We start from the raw sequence: 26,379 nt of genomic DNA, 5'->3' as shown, positions 1-26,379 counted from the left end.
AGTAGGGAGAGATGGTGCCTATAGTAACAGTGGGTTACGGCGTGGGAGGGGCCCCTAAAATGTTGTTGTGAGGGGCGTGATTTCTAATGGGGGCCCTGCATAAACTGCACAATGGAGAATTAATGTTGAGGGTCCTGCGTAACGAGTGCATAGAGATGTGCCCATTGCTAACAATAATATCAATATTTACTATATTTTTTCTATGTTCGTGTCTAAGAAACTTGTTCTTTGCAAAGCAGCGTGGAATTCCACTTAGACTAATCTCCCGCTAAAACCGATTCCTATTACGGTTTTTCTAAATCCTCCTCTCTGATAGTACAGCCACTAGACTTGTCTAATAGGGGCGTGTGGGGATTTCCCGCCAGCCGTAGAATACAAAGAACAACGCGAACATGTTGCAGCCCCTTAGCAATGGACGCTGTCTCTTGGCAACGTGATCCTCGCTTCCACCTGAGGTGACACGAATGGCTTCTGTAGTCACTGGGAATGTGAAATCTGGGGAAAGGAAGCACGGGGAAAAGTTCTGAACTGATCTGGGCAATATAAGGAGCACATCATGGCCGCTATCACTGTAACTGCTGCACTGGAAGAGCAATTGCGATCTCTCTGCCTCGGTTCCTTCCCATGTGGCACCAAAGGGACTCGGGTAATTATTGGTTTCTTTTGCTTTACAACCAGTGTTCGGGTGAAGGATCCCTTTCAAGATATGTGTAAACAAAATTGCCTCTGAAAGCAGAATCCTTCAGTCCATGGGCCACTGGTTCTGTCTATGTGGCACTGTAACAATGAAGGCTTCATAACAGGTCTGTTAACGGAAACCCTCAAAAAAAAAAAAAAGAAATGAAATAAAAAAAAGAAATGAAATAAAAAACACTCCTCTAAAAAAAAGAAATGAAATAAAAAACACTCCTCTAAGTACTTCACTTTGGCAATTTATAATAAAGCAGTCCTCCACCCAACGCACTATTTTTTTTTTTAGCAAAAATGTTAGCAGAGAAGAGTCATGTGATGTTTCTCTGGCTAGTTCTCAACAGAGCAACATTACATGACAAGACTTTTTTTTTCTTCACAGTATAATTATCAGCCAACTATATACAGTCTGCCGGAATGACCAGCAGGGTCTTGAAAAGTAAAAAAAAATATATATAATTTACAAAAGTGTTTAGAACAGAATCCTGGGCACGTTTATTTGAGGCTTCTGCTACTTTTTGATCAGAACCAGCAGGGAGCAAAATAGAAAAGCAAAAATATTTTGTCCAGAACGGCATCAATTAAAACTTAACATTCTTTATTGTTTTTTTATTAAAAAATAAGGCTTAAGCTAGCCATAGACGAGCAGAATATTGGACAAAGGATTGGTCGGTTCCCTTTCCCAACCTGCCACTAACCATTCAGATAAAATAAAGCAACAAAGAGAACAAACCAGCTGATGTCCTGCTCATCACAACAATCGTGCGAAAGTATTTCCGACAAATTATACTGGGAAGCTCACAGCGATATCGTCAGATTGGCAATAAATGCAGAGATATTATCGTCAGCTGACAGAAATCTTTTAACCTGGGCAATCTTCCAAATGACCAATCTCCATGGGACGAAAAATGTCGGGACTCTCCACACACGGTCCGAAAATCGTACGAATCGGATCTTTGTGTCTATGGCCAGCTTCAGACACCAATTGGGATTACCAGCCTATTGGATTTATTTATTATTTAAATGATTTTCTATTAGACTTAAACTATAAAGATCCAAATTACAAAAAGATTTGTTATCCAGAAACCCCCAGGCCCCAAAGATTCTGGATAGCAGGTCCCATACCTGTATACAAAAAACTAATTGTATCTCCTCTAAAGAAATTGCTTTAAAACTCCCTCTTTTATATCAGGCTATTAAAAATATGGGACAGAAAGGAGACAGGAACCACATCACCTGCCACGTTTTGGACCTCAGGTCCTTAGACATTGGTGTCCTGTTAGGTTCCTGAACATAAAGCTATACAATCCTGAACACAAATCAGCACTATATATTGGCATATGTTGCCCCTCCAAGTGTAATTCATTTCGGATTACTTTTTCTGGCATTACTACAGCAGGAGTAGTACCAAGAGGTGGACAACTGTTTTATCTGTGAAAGATACAGGCTTCTTGCATAACTAAATATACATTTTGTTCTTTTTTTCAACAGAACAAGTCCAATTTGCAATCTGGTAAAACTTCATACTCAGACTCGTACTGGGAAAATGACGATCCAAATGAGGAGACTGTGGATGCATTGCTGGAACTCTTAACCTGCAGCTGGTCCCCATGGGGGCTTGAGAATAGATGGAGCTGTGAGGCAGAGCAGCTTAGGCAACTGGCAGTGCAATGTCCCGAACTCATCACCCAACAGTTCATCTATTCTCACTTTCGATCTCTCAGGGTGGTAGATAAAGAGGTTATTATGCATTTCAGGGACTTCGTACAGATGCAGTCACAGGAGAAGATGCCAGTGTAGGGGTCGATACTCAGCATTTAACCACAGGAGGAGAATCAGCACCTTGTGGCTTTAGCCTCACAAGTGGTGTGGGGAGGGGGGCAGATAGAGGGGGCCTGGTGTTGGGGGAAGCCTTCATCCTCCTTTAACTAGACGGGTTTCTAGTTATAGAATTGCCACAAATCTCACACAATGTATGGAAAGATAAGTGATCATCAATCTAAAAGGCAGAGGGTTTTTCTGTTATGGGCTTATTTGCCCTTTATGTTTTTATGTACAATGAAAAAGAGCAATGATGCACAATGTCGGTATTTCACTGCCTTTGCCTTGTTTGAGTGTCACTTATGCATGCTTATATGTTAGTTCTCTCTTTATACTGCAGGTGAGCAATGTGGATGAACAGCTGCTTAGTTTCAGTAACTTAGAAGAGCTAGTGCTAAGCGCTAATAAAATAACAAATGTAACATCGTCCAGCCTCCCACAGACTTTAAAGGTGAATGAGTGTTTTTTTGGTTTTTTTATTCAGTGCAATGTGAAGTTTTCAGTGAATGGGATAACCTCTATAACTGGTTATTCATCCTTGATGCTAAATTAGGTTCTGGAGCTTGGATCAAATCAAATTTCAACCTTAAAGGATCTCACTGTAAACCCACCTCCTATGTTACAGCATCTGGGTCTTGCCTACAACAGGATCCAGCATCCTTCTGAGAGCGAGTATCTTACTGCAGATTTCTGGTAAGCAAAGATGAACTACACAGCATATGTCTAAACCAGCATTGGGCGAGAGAGAGAGAGAGAGAGAGCTGTGTTTGGGTCACAAGGCCAGCACTAACCTTCTCACAGCATGGAACATGTAATGCTCTATTAAGTATAAGCAAAGTCTGCTGTAAAACATAAAAGACAACAAGGCAACAAGTACCCCATGAATGGACTCAAAATTTGTATATTGACAGTTTGCAGTTGCCCTGAATGCCCTTTGGCTACATTCTTACATCATAAGATACAGATGACTTGTGGTTTTAAATGTGTCCAATTGCATTGCCTTGTATGCAGAAACATCTTGTGCTGACACTGCAAACAGGGACATAAATATCAATGCACTGATCTTGTTACCTGGAATGTCTTCAAAGGACACTTCATAAATGATAATTACCTATTAGACCTCCCTTAACAGCCATATATACCAAAGTTTTAATAGATCTAGATTGCAAAGGTATTTATTTCAACACTTTCTATCTGAACTGGGATTTTGAAAATTACACGTTTCCCTTTAAAGGAAATCTCCTTGTATCTACAGTATATGCAAATAATAGCAAAATGTTGGTAGAAGGGTACCCAGGAATAATGGATTTTACCGTAATTTGGATCTTCATACATTATCTACTAGAAAATCATGTATACATTATATGAACTCAAAAGGCTGGTTTTGCTTCCAATAAGGATTAATTATATCTTAGCTTAGATCAAATACAAGGTACTGTTTTATTAGAGAGAAAAAGGAAATAAAATTAAAAAAAAAAATTTGTGGGTTTCGTTGTGTCAGTGGGCAATGATGCATTTTTCTCAATATCTTTCTGTGTTTAATTGCTACTAAGAAGCTATTCAGTGTTACATTAGCATACATCTGTATATGTTTCATGTCAGTGAAATGGGAGAAAATGCCTTTGTATTTTATAACTGATGTATAAGTAGTGTTTGTGTTTATAGCAGTGTTTTTAGGTGAGACTTTCATTATCTTTCACCTCTCTAACGAATGTCTCTTTTTGCAGGCCCAACATAGTTTCACTTGACTTGAGTTTCAATGACCTCACAGATATTTTCGACCTGGTCCCAAGACTGTGCTCTTTGCAGCATCTTCGTGTTCTCGTCTTGCAGGGAAACCCCCTAACTTTTTTTCCTGCTTACCGAGGGTTTACTATAGATAGTCTCCCTTTATTGTTTGCGCTTGATGATGTTCCTATATTGCCTGACGAGAGACATCAGTTCAGTGGACTATCCAGCAGAAAAGGTGAGTCTGGGAAGCCACAGGATCTTATGTAGACACATTTCTTAAGGTCTAGAAATAAAAGCTTAAATTGGCACAAATTGTTTTGTTCCCCAGGTTATGTGAACTATGAGCTAGCAGAGTATTTAGCCAATGGTAAATTAGGATTTCATTGCAGCAACACGTGCAGCAGTAGATGAGTGTATTGATGACCTCAACTGGCTGTAAATACTGTAAATGCCGTTTGGGGCAATAAAGAGAATAAGTAGTGAAGCCTGGACCAAAGCTCGGTGCTCTCTGGCACTGTATATATAAACATGTACAGTACATGCATGTGAGCAAGGTCCCCATACAGGTGCAGCATTAGCATCCAAGCATTAGGAGTTGATACTAACTACACAGCATAAGGCAGTTGGGTATGGTCATAAACCCCTTTAGATCCTGGTATATTCAGAATTACTCTGAAGCTCCGTGCACATATGATCCCAGCCATACCCTCCTGTGTTCTGCTTTACAATAAAATAACTGATGACCTGAGCAAATCCTGTAAAAAATATAATCTGATTTCATTACAGGAGCTCTAGGGAAATCAGCAATGATGCTAGTAAACATTGGGAAACTACGAGGAATTCCCAATCCAATAAATTCTTTAGAAGCACAAGATCCAGGGGAATATCCGGTTATTACATACAATTATCATGCGTCCTATGAATTCATAGAGGATCAGACCAGCAGAGAGGAGGACCATATTCAGGTACATCCCATTAAAGAAATTCAAAGACCATCTAGCCAGATTGTGGTTTAATGAAGATGTTTTGTTATAGATGGTTTTATTATGAACAATTTTTCAGTTGATCCTCATTATTTATTTGGAATGGTTTTGAATTATTTAATTATTATCCTTCCATTTATAACGGTTTGCAGATTGCAGCTGAATGTTAACTGGTTGTCTGTGGTTATTTGCCATTCTCTGTTGACATATTCTAGACTGTATCATTATTTCTCTGCAGAAGAAGCATGAAACATGCTTGCAACATGACTGCAGATGATGTAGGACACATTTTGCTGGGTTTAAGGTTAAAAAACATATTGCCTAGCAAGCCTTAAGCCTCAAAATTGCTGTCAGAGAAAGGTTTAAAGGGTAGTTCATAAGAATAAAGATGGTATAATTCGTTCAACAATGGATCCGGCTCATAAATAGTATGCTCCCAGTTATCAAACTAACCTATCTGGCCAGACGGTGCCCCCAAAAATTTGAGAAGGTCTGGGACCCCTAGCTGGATGTCATTCCAGGGGTAGCTCCCTAAGAATGCATGGGAATTCACTTCACGTAACCAACCTCCCATTTTACACAAATTTCCCGTTTCCTCCCATTGACTACTGGTGCATGTCCTACTATGTATTCCTGTTGTGTATAACTCACTATTACCCGAAAAACATGCAATCTTATGTGTATGGCCATAGCAATGCAAGTTTATGTTTGCGCTATTGTGTTTAAAAATGTTAAATAAAAACCTTTTAAAAAAAAAAAAGATGGTATAATTCATAATGTATTTCTTCAAGTTAGAAGCATGCTGCATTCATATCATTCAGGAAGGGAGACTGGCAGCTTCACATTCAAATAAGAAGTAGTTGACAACTGATTTTTTCAGCTACAAATCCTTTCAGTGTTTTTTCCACAAAGGGAGTAAGGGGAGTTATTTTGCCCACTTTAAAGGAATTGTTCAGTATAAAAATAAAAACTGGGTAAATAGATAGCCTGTGCAAAATAAAAAATGCTTTCAATATAGTTAGTTAGCCAAAAATGTAATGTATAAAGGCTGGAGTGACTGGATGTGACTGGACTGGATAATTTCCACTGATTGGTTACCAGGCAGTAACCAATCAGTGACTTGAAGGGGGCCACATGGGTCATATCTGTTGCTTTTGAAACTGAGCTGAATGCTGAGGATTAATTGCAAACTCACTGAACAGTTATGTCCCATGTGGCCCCCCTTAAAGTCGGTGACTAACTCAGAGTTAGAGAGTTGAAAAGCAGGAAGTAGTGTTCTGTTCTGTTGTGTTTGACATCCACCAGCCTTTATAGATTACATTTTTGGCTAACTAACTATATTAGAAACATTTTATTTATTTTGCACAGCCTATCTATTTACCCAGCTTTTATTTTTACACTGAACTGTTCTTTTAAGCAGCATATGAAAATGGTTTGTCTGGCCTAAGTTCCAAAAAAATCAAGAACAGATTCTATTGATATATGAACTGCTTCTGTATTAACTAATGCAAAGGCACATTTGAATTTACATATTTCCCTCTCCCAGTGCTGTCCCTTGTATAATATAGGGTTGAGTTGGTGGGATGAGCCTATGGTTAATTTGGCGCTTCAGCCAGTCAGAGACAGGGCTGGAACTAGGGGAAGGCAGACTTGGTACCTGCCTAGGGCCCAAGAATGAGCAGCTACCTTTTCAGTGTTCTGCCTACCCCTAGTTCTCTTGCTTCCACTGCCACTCCCCCTGCTTGTCACCACATTACATCATTGAGCATAAATGTGCACGCGGGGGATGAGGTGGTACACTTTTTACCCTCTGGTAGGATATGCTATGGAAGAGACTAATGGGAGCTTTCAATTCTCTATGCTCAGTGGGACTCTTACCTACTTCTTAGTACAAATAAAATATGCCTGTTTAATGATGGTTAAACATAATGACCTGCAATTAAAATTGTGTGGCGTGCACTTCTGAACAGTTTTGTAATTTACATACATTTTATTTTCATGAATAGTAACAGTTTTTCACTGAAATATCATGATTTTCAACAGCAGCACCCATGTCTGTGCTGTGGGCCAACTGCCAGTCAGATGGTTAAATGACAGATGATGTGTCTCTGCTCAGTTCTGTCACTGTTGTGACACAAAAAGGCTCTTGAATAGATAATTCAAGAGCCAGAAAACAGAAAATGATGAATAAATGCTTATTTTAATTGCAATTATATCAATAATTTAAAAAATGTGTAATTAGGGTGAAGAATCCCTTTTCATTTAAAAAAGGTTTCAAGAAATCATTGACTTTGTATAATGCATTCTAGTGTTTTGCTTCAATATTTTTCTTTTTTGTATTTTTATTCAGACAGCTGTACCAGTATCCTCAAAAACTGCAAAACATCCTCAAGGAACCTTGAGCTCTCTTCTTCCTCAGACTCCATTTCATACAGGTGCCTGGTTCTGCAACCTTAAAATAGAAAGTATTTCAGGAAGTAGTTTCTGGGCCCACTAGTTCAGTCTTTTAGGTCCTGCCAAACTTAGTAGAAGGTGAACCATTTCACAATGCAAAAATGCAAAAATGTACATTGCAAAAGTGCCTAAAGAACTCTCCAGGCCTGAACCCACAAATGGATATGCTTCCTTACTCTTCTGGTAATAATTGAGCACACTTTTTGTGGTGCTTCTAATATATGTAAATATGTTATATATATACTTCTTCATAATATTTACAAAATAATACAAAAGTACCATTAGAAATATATATCTAGATATAAACCTGAGTGATGGAAACATAAGTACTTTAACTTAATATGTATGTGCATAATTTTACCTCAATCTACAGGCTCCTTCAAAACCAGTGGAACATCTTGGCTTGATCCCATTGACTTTAAATATAATAGGAAGCATGAAGTGAAAGATCTGCTAGCCCTGAAGTCTTTTTTTCTGGCCGGAATGATGGTTATAGTTACAGAGGAAAAGGTATGGACATGGGATATGGGATAATCCTATGAATAATCTGTTTTATGAATCATGCCAAAAATAAACAAATAATTCTGCAGAAAACGGTATTTCTGTAGAAGCTCATTTGCCACAATCTTTCTCCTCTCCTGTCTTCTTTTCTCCAGGCCATGGTAGGCACATACTCAGCAGATTGAAAAAGCCGTCTTTTTGCATCTGTTAGGCTTTCACTCTACTGTGCATGCACCTGCCTAGACAGGGCCGGGCCAAGGTAGTTTGGCACCCTAGGCAAGAGCTTTAATTAGCGCCCCCCCCCCCTGATAGAGCATTACAATTTTCCACCTTACCATGAATATTTAAATAAAGAAAGCAAGAAAGTGGACAACACATTAATGAATGAAAGAGTTTTCATATATATATATATATATATATATATATATATATATATATATATATATATATATATATATATATATTAACAAAAATAAGGTAAATGTCAGAAAAACAAAACAGTAGGATAATTTGATCCTGTTAAACAAAGTGCAACTAAAGGGTTCACTTAACACCAATAATGAAATGTCCACAACATTTTACTTTTAACACAACTCCTATGAGAATAGTGTAATAAGCTAAAACCTTCTCAGTGATGAGGTAGCCCTTACACTGCCAGCCCTCCAATTTTTGAGGTGGCTTAGTATGTAGCTGCAGAGTATTCAGCCAATCCTTCAGCCACAGCCATCATACTGCCCCCCCCCCCTGTACCTGTGCCTGCAGCCATCCATCATACTGGCCCCCTGTAACTGTGCCAACAGTCAGCCATAATATTGCCCCCCCCTCCAGCAGCCATCATACTGCCCCCAGTACCAGCAGCCATAATACTGCCCCCGTACCAGCAGCCATCCATCATACTGCCCCCCTGTAACTGTGCCAACAGTCAGCCATCATACTGCCTCCCCTGTACCAGCAGCCATCTACTGCCCCTGGCCCCAATCTTTACCTGTGCCAGCAGCAGCCAAAAATAAATTAGATCATGTGGCCCTCAAACATATCTATGTACCTGTGCCAGCCTAGCAGCATTATTAAAAAATATGGCCCCAAATCTGTACCTGGCTGTGCCAGCAGCAGGAACCTTCACAGAACAGAATCCAATCTTCAGTGCCTGCAAACAGACTGGAAGGCTGCGAGCACTGAGCCACACCAATGCGCCCATCCACCAGCTCTCTCCCGCGTCGGCGTCAGTGACGTCGCTGACGTGCATACGTGTAAGACGCGCTGGCGCTGCACCACCAGCAGTACTAAGTTGCCGACAAGAGGGAGAGGGTGGGCGGAAGTGCTGGAAGGGGTCGGGAGGTTTTACCACAGGCCAGAGTGCCATAAAAACGGTGAACGGTCAAAACAAATAATTAAATAATCGCTTAAAAAAAAAAAAAACGAAAAGAAAATGGAAAAAAACCCCAAAACATCCTTTTTAATGTGCGCCCCTCACTAATGGCGCCCTAGGCAGCCGCCTACCCTGCCTACCCCTAGTTCCGGCCCTGTGCCTAGAGAAGATGGAAGAAACCAAAGTTAGTGACTACAGAAATACCCCTAGTCAGTGCAGTTTTTAGCAAACAGAAGCACTGGCCTGGGGTATCAGGTAAGCAATTCTCTTGCCACAAGTCAGTTATGTCTACTAACACAACCTGCAGGGAAAACACTAGCATGATCACCACCTTGAATGTGGCAGTAAATCCATGGTTGGAATTGCGTCATTGCGTGTACAACAATTGACCAGAGCGATATGGGCAGCATACATTTTAGCTTGCTGTACTTACATTGGCATTTGTAAATGAGTCTTCTGCAGTTTACATGGCTTTGTTGATTCTCAGAGAATCAAAGTTCTGAAATAAAACCAGTAGATGGCAGCATTAAGCATCATACATAGAAATGGTTCTCTTGGAATGCAAACCTTGAAAGGAAGCTGCATCTGAAAAACTGCTAAAAACTAGGGGGCTATTTTTTATTCTGTTTAAAACAATTAACACTGAAAGAAATGGTAGAAAAAGCTGTGTAGGCAGCAAATTTATCAAGGAGTGTGTTTTATTTTATGCTGCCCAAATGCCACATTTTACACCACTTTAGATAATCAGTTTAAAGACAATGGGAAAAAATCAGGTGTGAAATACATTCTGATGGAAGTCACTCTGAAAAAACAAACAAACACGTAGAACTGTGATAGATGAATGTTGTATTTTCCCATAGCCCAGAAGCGGCTGCTTACTTTAACAGCAGAGCCTAACACAGAGGTACGTGATTGCTGAAAATCAATAAGCAACTTGATTAATATTTTGTTTTTTATACGGCAATGCCTGGTGATATGTGGTGTATTCGGTCTCTGTTTTTTTAATACACAGTAGGATAAATAGGTCTCTATAAGTGCAACGGGAGAAGGAAATTGTAAACCACATAGCACCATTACATTGTTACAACAACAAATTAAAGTAGCTGACCACCTACACATAACTTTTAGTAAGTTGTAACAGTTTGACAGTGTGCAACTGGCCTTCCTTTTTTATTTTATGTTTTTAAAACTATATGAAGCTTGGCATTCTTTAGCATGAAATTCAAAAATCTGGTTGCAGGTGATCATTGACTGAACTCAATAAAAATCCAATGATTAAGGGGCAGATTTTTTAAAAATGTGAGTTTAGAGCTTAATAAAAAAAAGACTCACCCACTTTCTATTCATTCCTATGGGATTTTTTAGAATTGTATTTATCAATGAGTAAAATTTGGAACTCACCATTTGATAAATATAGTTCTAAAAATCCCATAGGAATGAATAGAAAGTGGGTGAGTTTTTATTCATTAAGCTCTAAACTCACATTTTGATAGATCTGCCCCTTAGGTTTGGGTAAGCATGAAATGTGTTAACTGATTTCTGTGGTCAGTCTTCTATTTTAGTCATCATGAAATACAGTATTTTTAAAGTTAGGACTGTGGTCTGAAATATTGCTGTTCTTGTCTGTGCTTATAGTTAATAAAAGGTTTTTTATTTACCTTGGAGAAAATTAAGTGGTATCCAAATTGTTGACTACAGGGCTCAGTAATAGGGTTGCCAGTTTTCCCCATCCCCCTTTCCAGATGAGGGTGGGTGATGATATTGCTGAGGTGGGGTGATGACATTGCAGGGGCAGGGTGATGACATCATGGGGTGGCTTGATGACACCATGGGGCAGGACTATGATGTGGCACTTGGCAATGGCCCAATCGCGTCATTCTAGGAAAATCCTTTCGGAATTTGGAAAACTGGCCAATCGGTTTTGACCCAGGCAGCCCTTCTGAAAACTGTCTGTCAGGGTCAAAACTGAATAGGTGGCAACCCTACTCAATAACCAACAATCAAAAAGCAGATTAATTCTAGGGCTATATTTGTATTGTAATTAATAGTTTTACTTTCCACGAAGACCCTCTACAATTCAACCAAACAGTCCACAGTGTAACACCTCTAACTCATTTCTAGGGTGAGTGGGAACTTACCAACAGCTAACAGTTTAAATTCCAAATAATATAAATTAAAGACCAACTCCAGACTGTTTTTGAAAGACACTGTCTACAACAGGGGTCCCCAACCTTTTGAACCCGTGAGCCACATTCAAATGTAAAAAAAAGTTGGAGAGCAACGTAAGCATGCAAAAAGGTCCTGGGGTGCCAAATAATGGCTGTGATTGGCTATTTGTAGCTCCTATGTGGGCTGGTAGTCTATAGGAGACTCTGTTTGGCAGGATATCTGTTTTTTTATACAACGAAAGCTTTCCTCCAAGCCAGGAATACAAATTGAAGCACCTGCTTTAAGGCAACTGGGAGCAACATCCAAAGGGTCATGAGCCACTGGTTAGGGATCACTGGTCTACAACATTCTAAAATCTTAAAGGAGTTGTTCACCTTCCAAACACTTTCTTCAGTTCAGTTGTTTTCAGATTGTTCACCAGAAATAAAGACTTTTTTTTCAATTGCTTTCCATTTTTTATTTTTTACAGTTTTTCCAAAATCGAAATTTAAAAGTGTAATGTAAAATAGTAATCCAGGTGCAGATTATGAACTGTTATTATTTTGGAACATTTAATTTATATATTTCTCAGCAGTACCTTTTGAGTATTAGCAAGTCTTGTATCAATTCTAGCAGCTGCCTTTAATGAAACTCAGGAATTTTGCTCAGCAGGGACAAATATTAAGAAATGTATCAACTAAATGTATCAATTTAGAACAGTGTAAAGAGTTGGCGACCCTCCCTCCCATTTGAAAATGGAACTTTACATTTCAATATTAGAAAAGCAATCACACATAGAAAATGTTTTTTATTTCTGGTGAACTGTCTGTAACCAACTGAACTCAAAAAAGTTTTGAAAGGTGAACAATCAATTTAAAAGAGAACTAAACCGCCCACAGTGATAAGTCCCCACTGGCCCCCTTCCGCTGGCCCCCCTCCCTGCCTCCCCCTGCTAAGTGTTACCCCAGAAATGTGTCCCCGGTATTATTACTGACTGCAAATGCAGAGTGAGCGCAGCAGAGCTCACAGCCCCATCTTCAGTAATCTTTGGGTCTTCTTCCGGCGATTCGGCAATATCCGTCACTTATGGCACATGCACAGTAACGAACCGGAAAACTGCTCCAACTGCGCATGCGCCAATATGTCACTCACTTTACGAGGATTATTGAAGTGCCGAAGATGGCGCCCGTGAGCTCCGCTCCTATACACCTTACTCCTTACTGCAATTTACTATATATAATATATATATATACCCTTTTATACCTTTACTATGTTACTGGTGGTATTTTGGAAGTAATTTGTGAGGTATACACAGGTATATTGTGTGATATCTGTAGCTTAATGTGCATGATCTCACAATATCTGTATTGCTCTTTCATGGTTGTTGAAGATATTCCCCAGTTATGTGAGCTTTATAATAGGCTACCATAGGAAACCTTTTTTGTATATGACCTTCCCTTTTAGATTCTTTGTTTAATAAGCTCTTCAACTGAGAGGAACCATAATGAATGATCCATCTGAGGGGAGACACAATGAATGATCTGGATAGAGAATAATTTGAGGCCAGCTAAATACCCAGTAAAAAATGAAAATGTTTCAATAGTGTTAAGTAGACATGACTTTATATGACATAATATTCTGTTCATTTCAGACTTCATTCTGGCCCCTGGATCACGATAAAACTACTGTTCCCAAGTCTGCCAAAAAAGGAGGGAAGGAGAAAGACAAAGGTAGACCTAGTTCCAAGGTGAGTTTGGCAAGTGTGCATGTGACTGTATAAGCACTAGATGATCTCAGATAACCTTAAACGTTCGTATCATTCTGAATTGCTTTGTTTTGTTAACAGGACCCTGGCATTGAGTGCAGAAATATTTACAATATACAGTAGATTATACTGACTATAATTATTGTATAATATGCCAAACAGTTAAATGTTATGAAATATTTCATTATTAGCGTTGGTTTGTCCATAACTTTCATCTTTCATTATTTTCTCATGACACAAATAAGGATTCTGTCAAATTGTAACTCACCTGTGCCCAACCCCATTGCTTCTGATCACTGTGACTGAAAAAATCCCTTCCCTTACCACAGAGCAGTCCAAAACTTTGATACCATTTAACACAACACTAATTTATGATCAGTACCAACTGATGATAATAAATCAGAATTCCCTATAATGTTATTGTCAACTATAATTTAATTAAGTAAAAAAAAATTAAAGGAAAAAAAATATGACTGGTGGGGATATATGGGTCCTTGCAAAAAAAATATATATTTAGGCCCTTTACCATTGGACTGATGCAAGAACATGAAGATGATTTCCATCTTATGTGACTCTCAAGGAATCTTAACATATGGGTCAGAATTCATAAACTGTGCATCATAATGTTTTGAGTGGGTTTCCACATCCATGATCCACCTTTGCACAGGTGGATCAAGCATAGAAGCTTAGCAGCCATATTGTTTTAATGAAAACAATATTATTTAAAAAGAACAACAACATTTCAGAATTACCTAATATTGGTCGGATGAGTGGTCAAGAAAACTCCAGAAAGTCCAGTTGCTTGTTGACTTAACTCTACTAGATACTATAGATGATATACTATCATGACCTGGATGAATGAGAATCTCCATAGATACCTGACTATTATTATTATTATTTTATTATTAACATTTATTTATATAGCGCCAGCATATTTCGCAGCGCTGTAAAGTAAATGTGTTTATACAACTAAATCACATTAATTACATACATAGAACATATGGAGTTACATACATCACAACCAATACTGGTACAAAAGGTGAGGAAGGCCCTGTGCATAGGAGCTTACAATCTAAAGGGAAGGGAATAAGACACAAGGTGTGGGAGTGGGCAGGATCAGAATTAAGTGAGTGAGAGATGTAGTACTGTATGTGGTATTGCATTTAGTAGTTAAAGTGGACATGTCACCCAGACACAAAAATCTGTATAATAAAATTAAACATGAAATCCAATTTCAATTTTTTATTAAAGCATTCATAGCTGTTGTAAACTCAATTAAAAATCTCAGCTGTCAATCAAATATTGTCTGCCACTCCTCTATGCCATGGGCATAGAGACGGGGCAGACAATTACTTTCACTTTCCATTCAGCACTTTCTAGATGTCGCTGCTCTCCATATTCCCCCATTCTCTTTACCAAGCCAGGGCATGGTGATGGACATCGGGTCCCCCATTCTGGTGCACAAACAAGATTCTGAGATGATGCAAGGCTTGCCTTAACAACAGTGTGCACAAAATGTCTGCTGCCTGCTTGCTATAATTTTGAAATTCCAGACTGAAGGAAGCAAGATTCAAATAATTTATATAGTGTAATTAAAGTTTCAGAATTACCTAATATTGGTCGGATGAGTGGTCAAGAAAACTCCAGAAAGTCCAGTTGCTTGTTGACTTAACTCTACTAGATACTATAGATGATATACTATCATGACCTGGATGAATGAGAATCTCCATAGATACCTGACTATTATTATTATTATTTTATTATTAACATTTATTTATATAGCGCCAGCATATTTCGCAGCGCTGTAAAGTAAATGTGTTTATACAACTAAATCACATTAATTACATACATAGAACATATGGAGTTACATACATCACAACCAATACTGGTACAAAAGGTGAGGAAGGCCCTGTGCATAGGAGCTTACAATCTAAAGGGAAGGGAATAAGACACAAGGTGTGGGAGTGGGCAGGATCAGAATTAAGTGAGTGAGAGATGTAGTACTGTATGTGGTATTGCATTTAGTAGTTAAAGTGGACATGTCACCCAGACACAAAAATCTGTATAATAAAATTAAACATGAAATCCAATTTCAATTTTTTATTAAAGCATTCATAGCTGTTGTAAACTCAATTAAAAATCTCAGCTGTCAATCAAATATTGTCTGCCACTCCTCTATGCCATGGGCATAGAGACGGGGCAGACAATTACTTTCACTTTCCATTCAGCACTTTCTAGATGTCGCTGCTCTCCATATTCCCCCATTCTCTTTACCAAGCCAGGGCATGGTGATGGACATCGGGTCCCCCATTCTGGTGCACAAACAAGATTCTGAGATGATGCAAGGCTTGCCTTAACAACAGTGTGCACAAAATGTCTGCTGCCTGCTTGCTATAATTTTGAAATTCCAGACTGAAGGAAGCAAGATTCAAATAATTTATATAGTGTAATTAAAGTTCATTTTGCTTGACTAATGTGATAAAAAAGGATTTTGAATATTTTTTTGGCTGACGGGTCCCCTTTAAGCAGAGTGAGGGTAGCTTCTCTGAAGAAGTGCATTTCAAGAGATCTTTTGAAAGCAGAAAGGTTGGGAAAAAGTCAGACAGACTGTGGGAGAGAATTCCAGAGGAGGGTTGCAGCCCTTGCAAAGTCTTGAATGCAAGCATGTGAGGAGGTAATGAGAGAAGAGTTGAGTAGCAGGTCAGTAGAGGAGTGTAGCAAGCGGTTGGGTGAGTATATAGAGATGAGATCAGATATGTAGGGCAAGGGAGAGTTTTGAAGTGCTTTGAATGTCAGGGTCATTAATTTGAATTTTATTCTGAAAGGTAGCAGAAGCCAATGTAGGGATTGGCAGAGTGGCATGGCAGAGGAGGAGCATTTGCTGAGGTTTATGAGCCTCGCTGCAGTGTTCATTATGGACTGGAGAGGTGGCAGTCTCTGGAGGGGAAGGCCAATTAAAAGAGAGTTACAGTAGTCTAGACTTGATATGACGAGAGTGAATAAGAATTTTGGCAGCATCTTGCGTGATAAATTATCGTATTTTGGATATGTTCCTTAGGTGGAAGTGACATGATTTAATAAATGACTGGATATGAGGAGTGAAGGACAGGGCAGAATCTAGGATAACCCCAAGGCACCGGGTCTGGGGATATAGGGTGATGGTGGAATTGTTAGCTATGATGGATAATTCCCGGGATGTTAATGGTGTTAGTTGGAGGAAAGCGAACCTTTTCCGTTTTAGAAAGGTTTAATTTGAGGTAGCATTGCGACATCCAAGTAGAGATAGCGGACAGGCAGGAAAAGACACGAGTTAGGGGTTCTGTGTTGAGATCAGGAGAGGAGAGATAGATCTGAGTGTCATCAGCTTAGAGGTGGTAGTGGAAACCATATGAGTTGATTAGTTTGCCGAGGGAGGAAGTATAAAGGGAGAATAATAAGGAGCCCAGGACAGGGCCTTAAGGAACCCCAACAGAAAGAGGAAGGGGAGAAGATGCTACTCCATTGTAGGAGACACTGAAGAACGATTAGTGAGGTAAGAAGAGAACCAGGACAGGGCTGTATCACAAAGGCCAAGTGAATGGAGGGACTGGAGAAGAAAAGGATGGTCCACAGTGTCAAATGCAGCGGAGAGATCAAGAAGTATTAGTTATGAGAAGTGATTGTTGGCTTTAGCTTTTAAAAGGAAATGCTTGTGCAGAGCACAGTACTTTATTTTGATCTTTATGCAGTCCACCAAATATTAAGAAACCTTGCTGTGCCTGAAGTATATTTTTTGGGAGTGAGCAATCCACGATGGGCCAGTTACACTTGGAGGGTGCAGGGTTTCTGACAAGACAAAAGAAAGTACTGTGCTCTGCACAAGCACTTCCTAATATCCAGCTACTTGCCGAGGCAGACATTTGCAGTATGGACCCATAGCCAATGATGAAAAAGGACAAGAAGAAAAAACAGCGGAGCACCGTAGGAGTCCAGTAAAAGTATTAAAAAATGAAAATTTTATTTAATAAACATGTAAAAGCAGATTACAGCAGCAGTGAACCCTGGCTGCCCGCTTAACACGTTTCGTGGCGTCCTGCCACTTCATCAGATGCTGACGGCAGCCAACCTTCAACTCCTTTAAAAACCCTCATGTAGACACACCCACAAAAACCATTAACCCAAAACCAAAAACCATTTTTGTGGGTGTGTCTACATGAGGGTTTTTAAAGGAGTTGAAGGTTGGCTGCCGTCAGCTTCTGATGAAGTGGCAGGACGCCACGAAACGCGTTAAGCGGGCAGCCAGGGTTCACTGCTGCTGTAATCTGCTTTTACATGTTTATTAAATAAAATTTTCATTTTTTAATACTTTTACTGGACTCCTACGGGGCTCCGCTGTTTTTTCTTCTTGTCCTTGGAATCTATTTGACCGCATGGGATGGCGGCTGGGTGTGCAGCACGTTTGAGTCCAGCGTCTGGTAAGCGCTCCCACTAAACACAATTTTTTCTGGACATTCCAATGATGAAAAAGGCAATTATATTATATTTGTCATATTTATTGTGTACACCTTTGTTAGCCATATAAAACCTAGTTCCAGGGATTCATGGATTCCATCAATTAAATTTCATTTGTTTCAGGCTAGTAAAGCTGGTGCAAAGACCAAAAACAAAAAAGAACATTTAGATGAACTGCAAAGGGATCCTCCTGTCCTGAAGACCCTTGGCGTTGCCCATGTGACTTTAGAGAGCCTTGTTTTGGGAGAAATGACCATGTCTACCATTTGTAAATTAAAAATGTGTTGTACTGATCCTGAGGAACAACCAACTCTGATTGAGAAGGTAACAAGTCAGCTCTTCTTTCTGAAATACATATCAGTGAAGTATTTTCTGGTAAACAATAAAACAGGTGAGATACAATATACACAACTTCCAGAGGCAACACCACCTCCCCAATTCTAGGACTGTCAATGACTCCTGTAGATGTGAAAAATTGCCATAAATGTCAATGTCAGCAAGTTTGGAGTAAGTGCAGTACTGTTTACACTAGAGCTGCCCCATTGAAGAAAGGTTAATACCATGAAAAGCCCATAAAGGTCTAAAGGGGGAAGGGTTTAACCTGATCAGTGGCTGAAGCCAAAAAGTTCTTAAATAGCAGTTAGTTAAGGTGGACATACACGGGGAGATTTAAGCTGACGATTCAAGTTCTTTAGCCAAAGTGTATGGGGCCCTCCTTCGGTGCTACCCAACCAACATATGGCTATATCTGATGTACTTCCCTTGTACAGGTATGGGATGGAATCCATTATCTGGGAACCTGTTATCCAGAAAGCTCCATAGACTCAATTTTATAGAAATAATCCAGATGTTTAAAAATGATTTCCTTTTTCTCTGTAATAATAAAACAGTACCTTGTACTTGGTCTAAACTAAGATATAATTAATCCTTATTGGAGGCAAAACCAGCCTATTGGTCCTTTAAGGTATGAAGAAGATCCAAATTATGGAAAGATCTATTATTGGGAAGATCCCAGGTCCTGAGCATTCTGGATATCAGGTCTCATACCTGTACCATATATAACTCTTGCTGTTGCCTATATTTTACTTGGACTGCTCTCCCACAACCCTTTCTGTGTATGAAGTGTCAGTAAAAGCATTTTGAAAAGTAACAGTTTTAACATCTTGTTAAAGAGGGGCTGCAGTCACTGTAACACATTTAACCTGCAACAGACCAGATATCCATGTTAATTCAACAATGTACTGTGCCTGTTTTTTTTATCAGGATAGTAAGAAAAGCAAAGATAGAAAGAAAAGTGGGAGGGAAAGTGTGGATACACACAAAAATTCAGCATCTTCTGCTGGTAAGTATCATTATTCATCCATGTGATTAGGAAATAATGTTGGCATAATGTCGGCAAACCATGCATTTTAACATCCTTTTTATCACAATGTGTGCAATTTTTGGCTAAATGGTAATAGCATATAGACAGAATTGACTGTTGAAACCTATGGCCCTCATCCATATTAGGACCAGTTTTAGTGTATGACAGTGAGGGCATTTGAGCACCAGCATCAGAGGGGGAAAAAGAAAGTAAAACTAAATACATATTGTATTATATAAAACAATTGTTGCATGTTTTCATTATTTACATTAAAGGGTTACTGTCATGGGAAAACATGTTTTTTTCAAAATGCATCAGTTAATAGTGCTGCTCCAGTAGACTTCTGCACTGAAATTCATTTCTCAAAAGAGCACAAAGATATTTTTATATTTAATTCTGAAATCTGAAATGGGGCTAGACATTTTGTCAATTTCCCAGCTGCCCCTGGTCATGTGAGATGTGCTCTGATAAACTTCAGTCACTCTTTACTGCTGTACTGATATTACCCCCCTCTCCCCCCCCCCCCAGCAGCCCATTAGCAGAACAATGGGAAAGTAACCAGATAGCAGCTCCCTAAAACAAGCAGGCCCAGATTTGTAGCAAGGCCCGGACCTAGGGTGGCAGAATATTAGGGGCGACATGCCGCCCAGCCACTTCCTGGGGAGTGCAGTGCTTCAGTGTAAGCGGACGGGCTCTAGGACCGCGCGGCTGGGCCACCCACTAAATCAGGCGCTGAACACAAGATAACAGCTGCCTGGTAGATATAAGAACAGCACTCAATAGTAAAAACCAGGTCCCACTGTGACACATTCAGTTACATTGAGTAGGAGAACAACAGCCTGCCATAAAGCAGTTCCATCCTAAAGTGCTGGCTCTTTCTGAAAGCACATGACCAGGCAAAATGACCTGAGATGGCTGCCTACACACCAATATTACAACTAAAAAAGATACACTTGCTGGTTCAGGAATAAAATGTTATATTGTAAAGTGAACTATTTGCAGTGTAAACAGTATAATTTACAAATAAAAATATATATGTGACCTGTAGCCCTCCAGTTACTGCTAAATAGCAACTTCAAGACTCAATTGAACATCTGTCATTGATGTTACATGGGGGCCCTGCTACACTTCAGACAATAATATTCCGTCTGTTACCTCTATTTAACCTCTGAATGCCAGTCTCTTGCATAGCTCTGCTATATAGTTAAACAATAAGTGTGGTTATAAAAAGCACATTGATAAGGTTTAAACTTGTCAACTTGTTGATCTATAATAAATAAGGTTATGTATCACACAAATGTTTTTTACCTTGTTCAGGTGTGATGTGTTCCTATTTACACCAGTCACACCTTCAAGGTTTGGTTAATGGAAACAGACTTTGGCTTGATTGTATATGAAGCATCAGGCAAGGATGGCATTCTGCACACCACCAACTCATTGTCCACTGTCTGGCAGTTAGTAGCAGACACAGACAATCTTACCCAATAAAAGAGGACACAGATCTATTAATAGTATGCTTAATTTGGCCATTAAAACTGCTATAAACAGTAATAAACATATTTTGTAAGTGCGGCCTCCAAAATGGTCTTGATTTAGGCAGGTAGCACTGCTGCCCCTTCTTCCAGCCCTGCCCTGTAATGTTTCAATGTTCCAGACCGGTTAAAATGAACCTTTATGCCAAGTTATCAATAGAATAGAAGTAAACACAGATAGAACGTGTTCAGAAAAAGTGGCTATTTATATTTATGTGTGGGAAAGTTTGCACAGTTTACAAATGAAGCCAGTTCATAGTACTTTAACAGTAATGATTGTATTGCAGCTGAAATTGGATGTGCATATTATGAGATACTTTATTACTAGCAGGAAACATGATATTAAGCAGGAAACTGAGGGTTTGACAATGCCTCAAGTTGTTAAAACCTTGTCAGAAACAGTTATTGCATGCTTTATTTTGTTGTTCTGACTTGGGAAGTCATTTGACTGCGACTTTCACAGTATCTCCTTGCTGGGAAATTACAGAAACCATGATGCTTTGAGAGCAAGAGCAAGAAGTTCTCCTATATTGGGCTGGTATCACATTCAGTGTTCCTTCTTTATAAATTCCTGCCCTACCCCTTGTGTGTTGGAATACTTCTAAGCTTGATTTTTATGTATGTTGTGTCCCCTTTTGCTCACATACATGCATGGTACATACTGGGGCAATTCCTTACTGAATACAGGCCAAAATACAGATGCATGTGTTACATCAGACCCCAGAGTCTTGTTTATATATATTTTGGTTAAATGTTTAAGGATCAGGGAAAGAATTCAGAAAACTGCATAGCAACCAATTGCCAGTAAAGTTTTGATTGGATGGTTTTAAAGTTACTCCAGTTTTGTGCATTTTTCCCAACTTTAAGTACCACAGATTTGTTTGTGCTGAACCTTCAGTTCTAATAAAATACAAGCACTCGGATGTTGGGTTCTCTATAGCAGGGCTGTCCAAATGACCCCCCCCCCTTCTGTGGCCCTCCACATGCTGTGTCTGTTTACCATATGTAAGCTTTAAAAGGTATCACTACAGATATTAACTGGACCCTGCATTGTTTAAACCTCAAATTCAGACTGTAATCCCCTGTATTGTTCACACCTGTGATCCCCCCTGTATTGCTCACACTTGTGACACCTCTATTGTTTATATGCTAAAGCCCTGTACTCTTCACACCAGTGCTGCTTGTGTGCCATTCTCTGATTGCCTAGTGCTGCTTGTGTGCCATTCTCTGATTGCCCAGTGCTGCTTGTGTGTGCCATTCTCTGCTTGCCCAGTGCTGCTTGTGTGTGCCATTTTCTGCTTGCCCAGTGCTGCTTGTGTGTGCCATTCTCTGCTTGCCCAGTGCTGCTTGTGTGTGCCATTCTCTGCTTGCCCAGTGCTGCCTGTGTGTGCCATTCTCTGCTTGCCCAGTGCTGCTTGTGTGTGCCATTCGCTGGTTGCCCAGTGCTGCTTGTGTGTGCCATTCTCTGCTTGCCCAGTGCTGCTTGTGTGTGCCATTCTCTGCTTGCCCAGTGCTGCTTGTGTGTGCCATTCTCTGCTTCCCCAGTGCTGCTTGTGTGTGCCATTCTCTGCTTGCCTGGTGCTGCTTGTGTGTGCCATTTTCTGCTTGCCCAGTGCTGCTTGTGTGTGCCATTCTCTGCTTGCCCAGTGCTGCTTGTGTGTGCCATTTTCTGCTTGCCCAGTGCTGCTTGTGTGTGCCATTCTCTGCTTGCCCAGTGCTGCTTGTGTGTGCCATTTTCTGCTTGCCCAGTGCTGCTTGTGTGTGCCATTCTCTGCTTGCCCAGTGCTGCTTGTGTGTGCCATACGCTGCTTGCCCAGTGCTGCTTGTGTGTGCCATTCTCTGCTTGCCCAGTGCTGCTTGTGTGTGTCATTTTCTGCTTGCCCAGTGCTGCTTGTGTGTTCCATACGCTGCTTGCCCAGTGCTGCTTGTGTGTGCCATTCTCTGCTTGTCCAGTGCTGCTTGTGTGTGCCATTCTCTGCTTGCCCAGTGCTGCTTGTGTGTGCCATTCGCTGCTTGCCGAGTGCTGCTTGTGTGTGCCATTCTCTGCTTGCCATATGCTACCTGTGGAATGTAAGCCTGTTAGGGGTTTGTTAGCATTTGGAAATTGTTATTAAGGACGCCTAAGGTGTTTAATCATGTGTTGGGGAGTTGTTGTATTATCCACAGGGGAGGATGAGGCATATGGATTTAAGGGTATGTTTTTAACATGACTTCAATTTTTCACATATGAGTGATGAGGGATTTCCCTGCAGTGAGCACCAACCATTTGGTTTTTGGTGTGCTACCACCGTTAATGTGGATATGATTTTAAAAGTTCTTGAGGTAACATGGGTGGGGTTTACAGTGGATGAGGTTTAAAAGGGGGAGTGGCCAACACTGACTTCTATTATCGGCCCTCCACCACATAGGCCAGTAAAATTTTGGCCCTCGGTACCACAGAAGTTGGACAGCACTGCTCTATAGCATTCGCAATTATATTTAGGAAGGAACACTACTCACACTTCTCCGGTGCTGGTTTGCACAGTGGTGCTATTCCTAGACGCACAGCCATATCATCATATAGCAAAACACTTCCACAAAAGGACATAGCACTCTACTATTTCTTTGCGGTGCAATAATTCTTTTATTGAGCTACATTTACCACCAAAATGCAGAACAACATTTTACACCTCCCTTCGTCAGGTCCCTGTTTGTTATTATCTGTTCATCCCTTTAAAATTGTATTTTATTGCACTTGTTTCAGGGAAATCCAAAAACAAAATGCCTTCTGAAATCAGTCCCGGTGAGGAGCAGCAGGTGCTTCCTGAGCCAGTACCACTTACTTTAGAAATCCAAATCATTCGTTTGAATTCAACATCAGAAGCCGAGCTGGGACTTGGGAAATCTGAAGTGTTTATGCATAAACCTTAATATAAACATTAACTAATTTCTGGTTACTCATTTTGCTTTCTATATCAATTTTTTTGTTGCAGTTAAAAATGATCATTACTAATAATTGTGTCATTATAACCATTACATCTTGCCTCAATGTGTTAGTCCAATGTCTGCTGTTAACTGATGTCAGATTGAACTGAAAATAAGCACTACCTCTCTACAGGAGTATTTTTGGGATCTTATAGTGAAACATATATAGTGAATAAAGTACCCCCTTTTGTAAAATATAAGGATATTATAAGTTACCGAGGAGTTTCATGACCATATAAAAACACGAGGCCGTAGGCCGAGTGTTTTTATACAGGTCAGGAAACTCCGAGGTAACTTCTAATATCCTCATATTTTACAACTGAGGGTACTTTATTTATTATAATACACAAGTTTCGGTGAGTCATGTGACAGAAATGACATCAGAACTCACCGTTTATAACTGATGACATCAGAACTCACCGTTTATAAGGATATAATTTACAGGATATTCATGGCTTTTGTGTATTATATGGTAATAAATACAATGGACATTCCACTGAGCATCAAACTGCCCACGCACATGATATATATATATATATAATACACAAAAGCCATAAATATCCTGTAAATTATATCCTTATAAACGGTGAGTTCTGATGTCATCGGTTATAAACGGTGAGTTCTGATGTCATTTCTGTCACATGACTCACTGAAATTTGTGTATTATAATAAATAAAGTACCCCCTGTTGAAAATATGAGGATATTAGAAGTTACCTCGGAGTTCCATGACCTGTATAAAAACACTCGGCCTTTGGCCTCGTGTTTTTATATGGTCATGAAACTCCTCGGTAACTTATAATAGCCTTATAATTTACAAGAGGGTGTACTTTATTCACTATATAATATATATGGGTGATAGTAAGTAGTAGTATTTTTATTGGTGTACTGTTAATTTTGCTAACATTGCTTAGCTCTTGTCAGTTTTCACAGCTTAAAAGTGATCTGTTCATGGAACAAAAACTGGTTGTTTTCAGATAGTTAACCAGAAATAAAGACTTTTTTCAATTACTTTCTATTATCATTTTTCTCATATTGAAGTTTGAACTTTCTTTTTTCATCTTTTTATGTCTTTCCAAAGCAACTCTGGAAAGGAGGTCATTGACTCTGTAAACTGTTCTAAATTGATACATTAGTTGATACATTTTACATTGATACACTTCTTATCTTTGTCCCTGCTGAGTTTCATTAAAGGCAGCTGTTAGAATTGATACAATAGTTGCTAATATTCCACAAATGCTGCTGAGAAATGTATCAATTAATGTTACAAATTGTAACAGATCAGAATCTGCACCTGAATTATTGAGCTGGCAAACTGAAACACCAGAGACAGGAACATTACACTTCTATTTTGAAAAAACGGTAACAAATGTAAAGCGATAAAAAAAAGTCCAGTTCTGGTGAAAGTCATGATCTGAAAACAACTGAACTGGAAAAAAAGTGTATGAAGGTGAACAACCCCTTTAAAAGTACTTGCATCAAAACAAACTCTTTGCACTTTGATAAAGTTATGCTAAACACCATTAGGGGTCATTTACTGCATTTGGATTCAACCAGTTCATTCGTATCTATCAATTTTGCGAAGTGCCACTGCCTTCGTCCCACCTCCTGTTACAAATTGTGCACAAGTACATCTATTAACCACTGAAAGTGCCAGAAGCTCCAGGGTTGCCACAGCAATAGACACGGTGCACCTGTGCCTTAAGAATTGTGTGCAGACATCATTTTGATGCTGGGCACTGGAACTGATGCCATCTGATGCATTGCATGACATGAGTGGTATTGTCGGGGGAAAACTGAATTTTGAATAAACAACATAGCAATTACAGCCAAAATTGCACTTTGCACACTTAAGTAAATAAATGAATTGTGCGCAAGTGCACCTATTGACGTTCGACAACCCTGGAGCTAAGCCCACACTGAATATGGTGGTAATTCCAGGGTTCCCACAGAAGTTCCATCAATAGATGCAGCAGCATTGTGCCAAAAGATTCATAGGGGTCATTTATGTATTCACCCACAAGTATGTGCTCTTATATGGATGCACCACAGAGTGCATTCTGGCCCAATGCATTGAGGTACATCAAACCTACAAACAAGCTCATGTGCCCACCCTGCTTCTTCTGATGAATGGTTTGCAACTGCACCTATTGACACCACCCTAGAGAGGTGGCATCACCAGGGTTCCCACAGTGGGTTGCGTCAATAAGTGTGGCAGATGTGCCCAGCAAAATGGATGCAACTCCATTCTCTGAGAAAATAAGACCGAAATTGCACCTGATTTGCATCCAATGTGGCAAAACAGATGCAATTGTTGCAGGTGAAACTGACTGTACAGCTGCAATTACACTGGAATTCAAGGGGGAACTTCTGCATTGTGTGTAAAAAAAACACAGTTATGAAGAAGTAATCTGTTTTATGTTTATAGTCCCAGGGTACCAGCACGCAATCCTTTCATAACTTTTTTTTTTTAAAAAGGTTTTTATTTTTTTTTGTTTTTAACGACACACAAACAAGACAGTCTTAGTCCATGTACAATTCAGAATAAACCTCACAGCATTATTTACTG

The 26,379-nt window shown here is 39.6% G+C and overlaps 1 protein-coding gene across 2 annotated transcripts; it reads left to right on the top strand.

The window, feature by feature from the left end:
* lrrc43.L (leucine rich repeat containing 43 L homeolog) lies at positions 1-24,036 on the top strand. 2 transcript variants are annotated; one of them, XM_018263151.2, is made up of 12 exons: positions 1-646; positions 2,182-2,430; positions 2,852-2,962; positions 3,065-3,204; positions 4,239-4,477; positions 5,029-5,207; positions 7,576-7,660; positions 8,053-8,189; positions 13,349-13,444; positions 18,077-18,277; positions 19,217-19,295; positions 23,592-24,036. In XM_018263151.2, exons 1-12 carry the CDS (start codon positions 557-559, stop codon positions 23,756-23,758), a joined length of 1,773 nt encoding a protein of 590 aa, XP_018118640.1. In that variant the 5' UTR covers positions 1-556; the 3' UTR covers positions 23,759-24,036. The 2 variants fall into 2 exon arrangements, with proteins under 2 accessions (XP_018118640.1, XP_018118658.1); XM_018263169.2 differs by lacking the exon at positions 2,182-2,430 and having other exon boundaries at positions 83-646.
* The last annotated feature ends 2,343 nt before the right edge of the window (positions 24,037-26,379 follow it).

This window comes from Xenopus laevis, chromosome 1L (genome assembly GCF_017654675.1).
Source record: "Xenopus laevis strain J_2021 chromosome 1L, Xenopus_laevis_v10.1, whole genome shotgun sequence".
Lineage (NCBI taxonomy): Eukaryota > Metazoa > Chordata > Amphibia > Anura > Pipidae > Xenopus > Xenopus laevis.
The sequence above is the reverse complement of the archived record's forward strand: the minus strand, read 5'-3'. Positions and strand labels throughout refer to the sequence as shown.